Here is a 9,918-nt window from a genome sequence, read left to right on the forward strand (position 1 = left end):
GTAGTGAAAAACGGATGAAAAAATAGTATTATGATAATCCGCCGTGGTGCCAAATGTGCTAGTAGCCTAGTAGACTGCACGAGGGCCCGAACGCCATGGTTGAACCCTGATTCATCCACAGTCAAAACCGAAAACCAAAGTACTCCCTATCATGTTTAGCGTTTGATTCGGAAATAGTTTTTTTTAGCGCAATTCGGAAGTAGCTTGACGGGCCATTTTTTTGAGCGATATCTTAATGGGCTAATAGTACAAAAGTTGAGAAGAGAGAGTATGCATATCTCATATGGGCCTTGCCCATCCCTCCATGGGCTGACTTGGGCCGACTTGGATGGATGCTATATTGCTCGCACAACACAGGCAAATTCTCTTTTTTTTTAGCGAAACAGGCAAATTCTCGAAAGGACTCGAAGTCTTTCTCATTTGTAGACTAGCGCGGGTGCGGAAGACGCATGGGCTCGCACCGGGCCGGCGGCCCACGTCCCGATCCCGATCTGTGCGGTTGGCGAACCCATGTGGCGAGCACGAGAGAGAGCAAATAGTATCCCCACGGATCTAGATACTCTCCGATCTCGCTGGCATCTCGACAAATCGATGCGTGGACCCACCCTCCGATCTCCGGGATCCCGTCCGTTACTCGTCTCTGTTGTCCCTCCCCGACTCCACAGTCTCCGGGGAGACCGAGCGAGCTCAGGAACAACACACTCTTCGACACGCTCGCTCTCGCTCTCCCCCCCGGCCCCTGCTGCCCGCCCCCGTAGACAGCCGGCGGATCTAAGCAAATGGTGCGATTCACTTGATTCACCTCGCCCTCGGCTCTCGCTTGCTCTTCCTTTTGCACCGCGCGCCCCGGCCCTTGCGATCGATCAGCTCCTTTTCTCCGCCTTCTTTTCAGGATTTCAAGGGGTTCTGGGAGTCCAGATTCGGGGGAAAGAAGGAGGCGGAGCAGAATGGGCACGCCAACGGGGAGGCCAACGGGAGCGTCAAGAAGAGGACCGCCGATTTGGCCATCTACGAGCAGTTCGAGCAGCAGGTCAGTGCCCAGTTCTTTGGCGATGGAATGCATGCATGCGGTGGTTCTTGGCTGGTCCTATTACCTTGACTCCCGATCGTTTTTTTTTTGCCGTTTCAGGCCAGGCAGCCGGAGATGCGCGCCGCGGCGATCCGTGATGGGAATGCTGATGTCATGTGAGTTTTGACTTATCTCGGTCGTTTGTATAGGTGATGGAGTTTTGAAGCGATGAGTCCTTAATGCAGCATGTGGCCCGGTTTGCTTATCAGATCTTGATTCTTGAGTCGTAGGTTTCTGTATTAGCTTAGTTGCTTTGGTGAAGAAAGAAACGGGTTCTAATTGGCTTGGAATTATATGACCGCTAAAGTAAGATGTCAACTCATACTGCTTGGACAGTTGGACTCGTATGCTGGATGCATAGCACAGTTCCTCTCGATGGCTTGTCAGAATCAGGGGGCACCCGTAGTCCAACTGGAGATTAAGGATTTTGGGCACCACACCTTACCGATTGACAGTTAGGTCCACATTGACTTGTCAATGTAGTTCAAAAATATTTCTTGCTAGAGTTTTGAAATCATCCAGGATTGGTGATGTCGGTACTACCAGAATGGTTTTATGGGGATAATTTTGGTCATTGTTTTGGGTTTTATCTGGAGCACAATTTGAGTTATTCCCGATTTCCTTGTCAAAATTAGAACAACACAAGACCGCTTCTATCTATATATCCTAGTGTTAGTCGTCACACTGTGATTTTCCATGAAAGGAAAGAACAAGCATCATCTCCAAAAATGTTTAAATTGTATGGAAAACTAATATGTTTCCACTCTGTACAATGCTGATCTATTGTTTGAGTGGATTTTAATTTCAATATTTAATGTTCCTAAAAAATGTTTTTCAAGGTTGACTCTTGAGTTATTCAGATCATTTTATGTTTTTGACACAACAATTCGGGTGTAACTTTTGCAGCCAGAAGCCTCTCCTACCTTCATTTGAGTCAGCTGAAATGCGTAATCTAGCAGAGACACTGTTGCGGTAATATAAGCTTCACAAATCCTCAAAGGATCAGGCATGACTTTGTCTAGCTGTTGATATTTATTCCTCACCTTTTCAGGGATATTATTCGAGGGAATCCGGATGTGAAATGGGAAAGTATTAAAGGACTAGAGAATGCAAAACGACTTCTAAAAGAGGCAGTTGTCATGCCCATAAAGTACCCAAAGTATGCTGCTATCTTATGCTTCATAAGATTGAATTTTGTCTTGATGTGGTCTCATAGTGTCTTCACTTGTATCATCCTTGTGCTAGTAGTAATCTTGAGTATTTAAGATTCTAATATTCATGTGATGATCTTTTCCTCAAAATAAGTATGAGTAGCAAAATCAGTGCTGGTAGTAATTGATGCCTAGTATCATATCAGTTCGGACATTCTTATTACCTTTTATTGATGTATGAGCAAATAGGGGTTAGGGTAAGGAAAGGGCAATGAGTTATCCTATCAATTTTGATAAATGATAAAGAGAATAAGAAAATCAGTGTTTCAAGTCTAAGCAAAAGATGGAATGTTTACTTGAGTGTATTAGGACGAAAGGCGAACTCTTGCATTCTACACCTATGAACAGTCTTGCATTCTAGAGAAGTTGAAACTTCCATCAGATTTTATTCTCAAATTCTCCCTGACATAGAGTCAGAAAGAGACTGTCTAGTTAGTTGTACCTTTTGACCACTCATTATTATACAAAGTGTGGTCGCTGGTCTAATTTCCACCTGATCTAGTCTGGATCTAGGGGCCACAGACAGTTGAAGGATTCTGATTTCTGAACGGTCCAGCTACAGTATCTTGCTCGATACTAAACATATAAAATGAATCATGCCGCAAATGAATGACTAACCTATAAATTATCAATTTAATTGTATGTTTGTACTTCAGATACTTCACTGGTCTTCTGTCACCGTGGAAAGGGATCTTACTCTTTGGCCCCCCAGGAACAGGGAAGGTTTGTACATGCATACTTCTTACAGATGTTACTAATGCAACTTAGTGCACTTAGCATGCAGAGTATATATGTCCGGCTTTTTCTCTTCCTTACCCACATACTCCTGTATCTACCTGGGACATTACCTGCTTTTCTCTATTTTGTCATTTTGCTACAAGAGATATCATACACAGATAACATTCTGATCATACTTCATAGCTTCATTTAGCAACAGTCATGTGGTACATACAATTACAGTTTTAATGGATATTTCTAGTTGTCTTATAATTCTACCGTTATATTTACTGATGGTTTTCTAATTTTTTTGAGTAGTTCTTTTGCTGTTAAGATATGCTTTGTATTGCCAATTTCAAGCAGTTTTTATTTCCAGACAATGCTGGCAAAAGCAGTCGCTACTGAGTGCAACACTACATTCTTCAACATTTCAGCTTCATCAATTGTCAGCAAATGGCGTGGTTTGTTTTCTTAACACAATCTCCAAACCCACTTTCTCCTGACCTTAAATACAGTTATTTTATTAGTTTAGTTAAATTTGCATATTAATCATGGAATTCATGCACATTTTGCACATAGTAAATTTGTTCAGGTGATCATTTTCATACTTATGTGTATTTATTATTTAGAGCAGGTTTGTTCTAAGGGAAACACTAACGCACATTTATTTTGTGTTAGTGCAGGAGATTCTGAGAAGTTAGTCAAAGTTCTTTTTGAGCTTGCCAGACACCATGCTCCATCCACGATATTTCTTGATGAAATTGATGCTATTATTAGTCAACGCGGCGAAGCTCGTAGTGAGCATGAAGCTAGTCGACGCTTGAAGACTGAGCTACTTATTCAGGTTTCTATTTGTTTGGAAATACAAAATATGCTTGTTACTGTAGCATTCTGATGCGTGGTTTCCTACTACATGGTCCACTATGGCCTAGCTTGAAGCGCGCTCAATGCTAACAACAGGGTTTAGTAGATGTACCTGGTTCAGATTGAATTGTTGCCATATTTATGCCATTTGTATCGCAGATGGATGGCTTGACAAAGACAAATGACTTAGTATTTGTACTTGCGGCAACAAATCTACCATGGGAACTGGATGCAGCTATGCTCCGTCGACTTGAGAAGCGGGTACGTACAAGTTTCATTAACGAAATTGTTCAGACCAAATAGAGTAATTAGCACGACAAATACATCTTTGGCAATAACTGTCACTTGAGCTATGCCTTGGTTGAACATACTTTTCTTGAAAAACATATCTTACTGTTCTTGAAATGGAAGTATGAGATGTACCTGAAGTATTTCATTACTAAAAATATTTGATAAGCTAATTGCAGTTTCTTATTTTGCGGTGTTGTTCATCAGATTCTTGTGCCGCTTCCTGAAGCTGAAGCAAGGCATGCCATGTTTGAGGAACTTTTGCCGGCGATGACCTCAAATCTAGAGGTCCCATACGATCTTTTAGTAGAAAAGACTGAAGGGTACTCCGGTTCAGATATTCGTCTTGTGTGCAAAGAAGCTGCTATGCAGCCATTAAGACGTATCATGTCAGTTCTTGAAGCCAGTGATGAGTTGGTGCCAGAGGAAGGTTAGTTTTGGATTTGTTGATTTACTAGAATCGTCTGTACTTCTTTCTGAAATATTATAGATCGTAAGTTGAGACTGAAACAAGACATCACGGGTTCCACCTAATGTTACTGATCCAGTCTACACATTACATTTTTTTCTGTCATGTTTTTTGTGCCAGAACTACCTGAGGTTGGCCCTCTCAGACCTGATGACGTTGAACTTGCTTTGAGGAATACAAGACCATCAGCTCATCTCCAAGCACACCGTTACGAAAAGTTTAACCAGGACTATGGGAGCCAAATTCTTCGTTGAGAGCAAGTTCAGGTCATGTTTACATGAAAATCTGCCTGGCGAAACATGTGCTTTACAGGAAACAACTGAGAATTTTCATCTTCGAAGAATGTAGAAGATTTTTTCCCTTTATTTCTGTAGGTTTGCAAGTGGATTCATCTGGATGGTGCATTTGAACATGCTACTGGAACAGAGATATCTTGACCCAGAACAATCAAGTTGGCTGTGTTTATGCCTTTTTTTTTTATCATTCTACCGAGAAGGCCCCCAAGCAGAATGCAAACATTGTTACTGCAGTTTATATCAAGTTTATATCTGTAACTACATTAAATTGACTGAAGGTGTGAAGCAAGTCACCACGCATGGTGATGTTGCTGCTGTAGCTCTTGGCCAGATTGAATACTACCACCTTGTAATGATCGTCCTCACAAATAAGACTGATTCACTGACTAGGATCTTCATAATAAATTCTGGGCATATTGGATGGAACATTACAGAGCCATAAGGCCTGATTCTTTTCATCATATTCGATCCATGCAAATCTACAGCTCATTGTAATACATGCACATTTTTTTCGGTTTGCAGCTAATATTTGGTAACAGGTGTTTGGGCAAGGAAATTGGCTACCAATGGATGATGACTAATCCCTATCAATATTTGAGTTAGTCTAAGGAATTTGCCAAATTTTGGCTGCAATCAAGCAGCCTCTAAAAAGCTCTTGCGTGCTGATGTAAGTAGGTCACCTGCAACAAACGCGTATGGGCGAGGAACTGTTCCTATTTGATGCAACTACCTTGCACAAACTAGTAGCTACACGCCTTCATGTTTTATCGCAGAAGTTCTGTTCTGCGGCAGAACAGATCCCTAGGCAAGTCGTCACGGCCGCAAACAAAATTGGCGTCACGCCGTAACCACTGCTGTATCTAACACAGCGGGCCGAACTTTCAGACTCACCGTGCCTCGGGCGAGTGCGGGGCGAGGCCAGAAAATTACATCTTTGGGGTCGTTCTTTAAAATTTACTGGTGTCACTGCATATTATTGAATGTATTTCTCTATTTGTAAGAAGGATTAGCACAAAATCATTGGTGTCAGAAGGATTAGCACAAACATTCCATGCAGAATTTGACACCAAATTACATGCTGGCTACGACTGGGCAAACATGCCATGCCGAATTGACAACCAACAAGGTCCGCGACTCGCTAAGCCAGCGATTCAAACCCAACATGCCTACCAGCATGTCAGCAACACGGACGTAGCACACATATATACATCCCTTTAATCACACAGACATATTTGAAATAAGAAACTGCAATTGGCTCAGCGTGACAATTTCTCACATTTTCAAAGAGAATTCAGTACTACTAGAAGTGCTTCTGTCAGACATGTAGCGACCACATCCACGCAATAGCGATATTCATAGTAGTACCCTCACTCACACCGACTAGCTCAGCACATAAAGCAGCTCTGGAATCAAAACTGCCGGCTCAAGGTAACCCCTTCGCTGAATCAGCTGTCTTCCCGGATCTAGCGTCAGTCCATGCTTTGGCTATTGTGCGCCTCATATTGTCGTCCCCTTCCTCATACATGCCCTGCACGTCAAAACAGCAGGCGGAGTCATACCAGGAATGCCAGTACATGCTGACTGAGTGACGAAGGAATATTTACCTTCATTAAATCCATGATTCCTGCCATTGGATCCTTATCTTTGGCCGTGCTTGGCTTGAACTGAAACCAAAATAAAATGAGATTAGTCCATCTTACTATGACCAATAGTAACATAACCGATGTTAGACAAACAGCCACTATGCGCAAGCTTTATACTAAGAAGTATTGCCATGAAAAGTTGACACACGGAACATATGAAACAATCAGTAGCCAGGATAAAAACGTGTTTCTATGGAGCTATATATTCAACAGTGATGATTCCTGTGTTAAGCTTTAACTGTGTAGTTGTATTTCGAAATGTGCAACTCACCAAGATGTAAAATGTGCAGGTACAGCACGAAATTAACAATAGCACAACATATCAGCATTTTAACTGTGTAGTTGTATTTCGAAAAAAAGAAACATATCCTATGTTATCAGTGTAGTTTAGTTTGAAACAAATAACCTTATTCCGTGGTAAACTAAGTGTGCAACCAGAGAGACAATTCCCTGACTATATGGTCAGCACTTGGGAAATTACCACTACCATAAATTTAACCAGGAGCCAAATGAAATTGTACTTTCAAACAATCATATAACTTGTACAGGCAACAAAAGGATGTAAGGAGCAAACAGTTGTCGTGAACATAGGTCCAGGCAGAAAGAGCATCTTGCATCAAGACAGCAGCAGCAAGAGATACGGTTTGGAGTTAGAATTGGTTAGGGAATAAGAAAAATTGGGAAGAAGTCTGCAAACTAGGATAGTTTCAATTTAGAGTAAATTAGGAGTTTGTATCATGCAAGGATAAGTCATGTTAACCTGTAAAAGGGTACACATGGTAAGCAAATTGCTTGTATTATCATTTCATAATGTTCCTACTAACTCAATTCCCCACTCATTTCATTTTCTGCCGATCACATTTTTCCTAGGGAGATTATCACAAACACGAGTTTTTACCATCCAGGCCATCATAACTGTGATAATTGATCCTTAGATATATCTTTTTGTCATGGAAATTAAAGGTCCTAAGAGCCTCCAGGAAGTACAAAGAACAAAAAAACAAAAACCAGCTTGGCATAACAATTACCTTATCTTCCTTGTAGTGCAGGTCCAACCAACTGCCTTTAGAAGCTTTGCAAAGGGTAATGACAATCTTTTTAGGCTTGACCACAACCTTGCATTTCTCAGGAACTATTTCCTTGTTCAGTTTTGGTATGGCACACCTGTAGTTCTTGCCTTTAACATCATGAATCTTAATATCCACCGACATTGGTTTAAAAGTAGTCTCCACCTTCTCTTGGTCGACATCCTCAAGGAATACATAAACCTGAAGACAGCCAGAACATAGAGTAAAACCATTATTTCAATACCTAGATTGGGAAATCCTCAAATCAAAACTTCATGAGAGTATAATTCTCTAATAGAAACAAAAGAGATATTAATTATCAGTCAACTGTACGAATGAAATAATTGATTTTAAGCACAATCCTGGGTTCTAGCTTGATGCCAAGCAAAAAGCCATGTGCTGTTATTGCTCTTCATCTCTGTTAAAGAAAATTTGTACATTAAAAAGGAAAGACATGTCATAATAGGTTTGGATTGGCACAGTACGCCAATGCATGACATACATAATATCTATTCAATTGCTCCAAAGAGAAAGAAAAAAAAAGATTCTGGAGTTCTGATAAGCAGGTAAGTCTCATGGCAACAAGGAACTACTAATTTCACTAGCACAATACCCATGTGTTGCTACGGACTAAAAGAATATACTCCATATTTAACAAGAATGTTACACTACCAATTACTGTTTTGGATCAAATAATTCATATCCATTCTCATCTTGATATTTTGTGCCATATCTAAAGGTGGTGTGGTCTGAAGATGATGAATCATCCCCACCAATTGAGATCTTTATAGGTAAAGGTATGAACTGATCTAAAAATGTCAAGTAAGCTTAATTTGTTCAGTCACACACCGACAATAGCCACAAGAATTACAAAATTAATTAAGCCTAATTTGTGCAGTCGCGCACCTGCAATAGCAACAAGGAATTTCTAATTTCGTAAGGACTGATCACAAAATTCTAAGCAAGCCTAATTGTGTGCAATTCAAAATAATCAATTAATCTCTATGCGATTCGAGATTTGATGCCGTATCTTGTTCATGGTTACATTTATTTGAGCTTGGCTATGAGTTTTGAATGCTACTTCTCTATGGATCATGATCAGCTGCTAAATATATTGTCATTACATACAGCATTGCTCGAAAATGGGAGACCAGTATGAGGACGCCCGGTAATTTTCTTCTTATGTGCGTCCATCCACCGATTCTAAAAACTGAAACTAGTCAAGACTTTTTTTCGTCACTGTAATTATTTTACCAACTGGTATTGAGACACTGAGCCCATATGGTCTGAACATAATTAGATACTAATCACCACGCCAGTATTGCAAAATGGATTAACTAATAATGAAATGCTCCATTTCTCGCAGCAGCGTACCGTGATCTTCTCATTATCCTGGTCCCAGCTGAATGTCCCCAGCGTGACGTAATTCACACCAGCAGGGGCCACCGCGGCGACCGCCTGAGGCGCTGGTGCCGGTGCCGGTGCAGTCGCAGTCCGTGCGGCCAACTATCAGTAAACAAGGAAGACATCAGCACAGGACACAGACCCGAATCCACACAGCAGACCAAAACAAATCGATCAGCGGAAAGCGCGCGGGGCCGCGGGGAGAAAGAGAACAACCTTTGCGTCGACGCTGCGGATCTCGTTGGAGAGGAGGGAGAGGACGCGAGGGCGCGTGGCGAGGCTCTCCAGCCGCCGCAGCTCCTCCAAGTCCAGCCGCAACTCGTCCGCCGACATCGTAGGAGCTCTCTCTCTCTCTCTCTCGTTCGGTCGGGCCTTCCGGTTGGGCAGGCCGTTTCGGTTCTTGCGGGTTACAGAAGGTCCGTGGGGGTTTAGGTTGGGGTGGAAGGAAGGAGAAGGTTCTGGAGGAGACTAGTGGCGAGAGGAATGGACGGCCAGGCAGGAGACGGTTATGCAATTTCCCGAAGAACTATGGACTGCGCCCCCCCGGGGCCTAAACTAGGGAGGCCTTATACGTGCCTCGACGTAGGACAAAATGTATGGGCTTTCGTAGCTTGGACTCTGGCCCATTTTTTGCTACAGACCAGGAAGGATGCCTCAGATTTAAAGCTTTTTTTCCTTAAAAATCAAGTGATTGAGAAATTCCCCTAGAAAAAGTGATTGAGAAATAGCCGTACCCTTTATTATTTGTTGTGGTGATATTTTTTGCTCTTCTTCTTACTCTTGCTTGGTTTTGTTGCCTACAACGTCGTATTTTTCTTCTTTTGAAACTCTAGCAGTTGAGTATTTTTTGAAGTGGTTTAGCCGAGTGAGAGCCGCATCTCATAAAAAAT

The 9,918-nt window shown here is 41.9% G+C and overlaps 2 protein-coding genes across 2 annotated transcripts; one reads left to right on the top strand and one right to left on the bottom strand.

Annotated features, from left to right (window-relative positions):
- Positions 1–609: 609 nt before the first annotated feature.
- Positions 610–5,372, top strand: LOC100845693 (katanin p60 ATPase-containing subunit A-like 2). The gene is made up of 11 exons (XM_003569796.4): positions 610–782; positions 893–1,030; positions 1,130–1,185; positions 1,976–2,041; positions 2,121–2,228; positions 2,937–3,003; positions 3,374–3,458; positions 3,681–3,841; positions 4,021–4,122; positions 4,357–4,579; positions 4,739–5,372. Exons 1-11 carry the CDS (start codon positions 780–782, stop codon positions 4,870–4,872), a joined length of 1,143 nt encoding a protein of 380 aa, XP_003569844.1. The 5' UTR covers positions 610–779; the 3' UTR covers positions 4,873–5,372.
- A 577-nt stretch (positions 5,373–5,949) lies between these two features.
- Positions 5,950–9,543, bottom strand: LOC100846304 (calcyclin-binding protein). The gene is made up of 5 exons (XM_003569798.3): positions 9,245–9,543; positions 8,999–9,130; positions 7,586–7,825; positions 6,519–6,578; positions 5,950–6,442 (listed from the first exon to the last, which is right to left on the bottom strand). The coding sequence occupies exons 1-5, from the start codon at positions 9,359–9,361 to the stop codon at positions 6,338–6,340; spliced, it is 654 nt and encodes a 217-aa protein (XP_003569846.1). The 5' UTR covers positions 9,362–9,543; the 3' UTR covers positions 5,950–6,337.
- Between the last annotated feature and the right edge of the window lie 375 nt (positions 9,544–9,918).

The sequence above is a fragment of the Brachypodium distachyon genome, chromosome 2, assembly GCF_000005505.3.
Source record: "Brachypodium distachyon strain Bd21 chromosome 2, Brachypodium_distachyon_v3.0, whole genome shotgun sequence".
In the NCBI taxonomy this organism is placed as follows: domain Eukaryota; kingdom Viridiplantae; phylum Streptophyta; class Magnoliopsida; order Poales; family Poaceae; genus Brachypodium; species Brachypodium distachyon.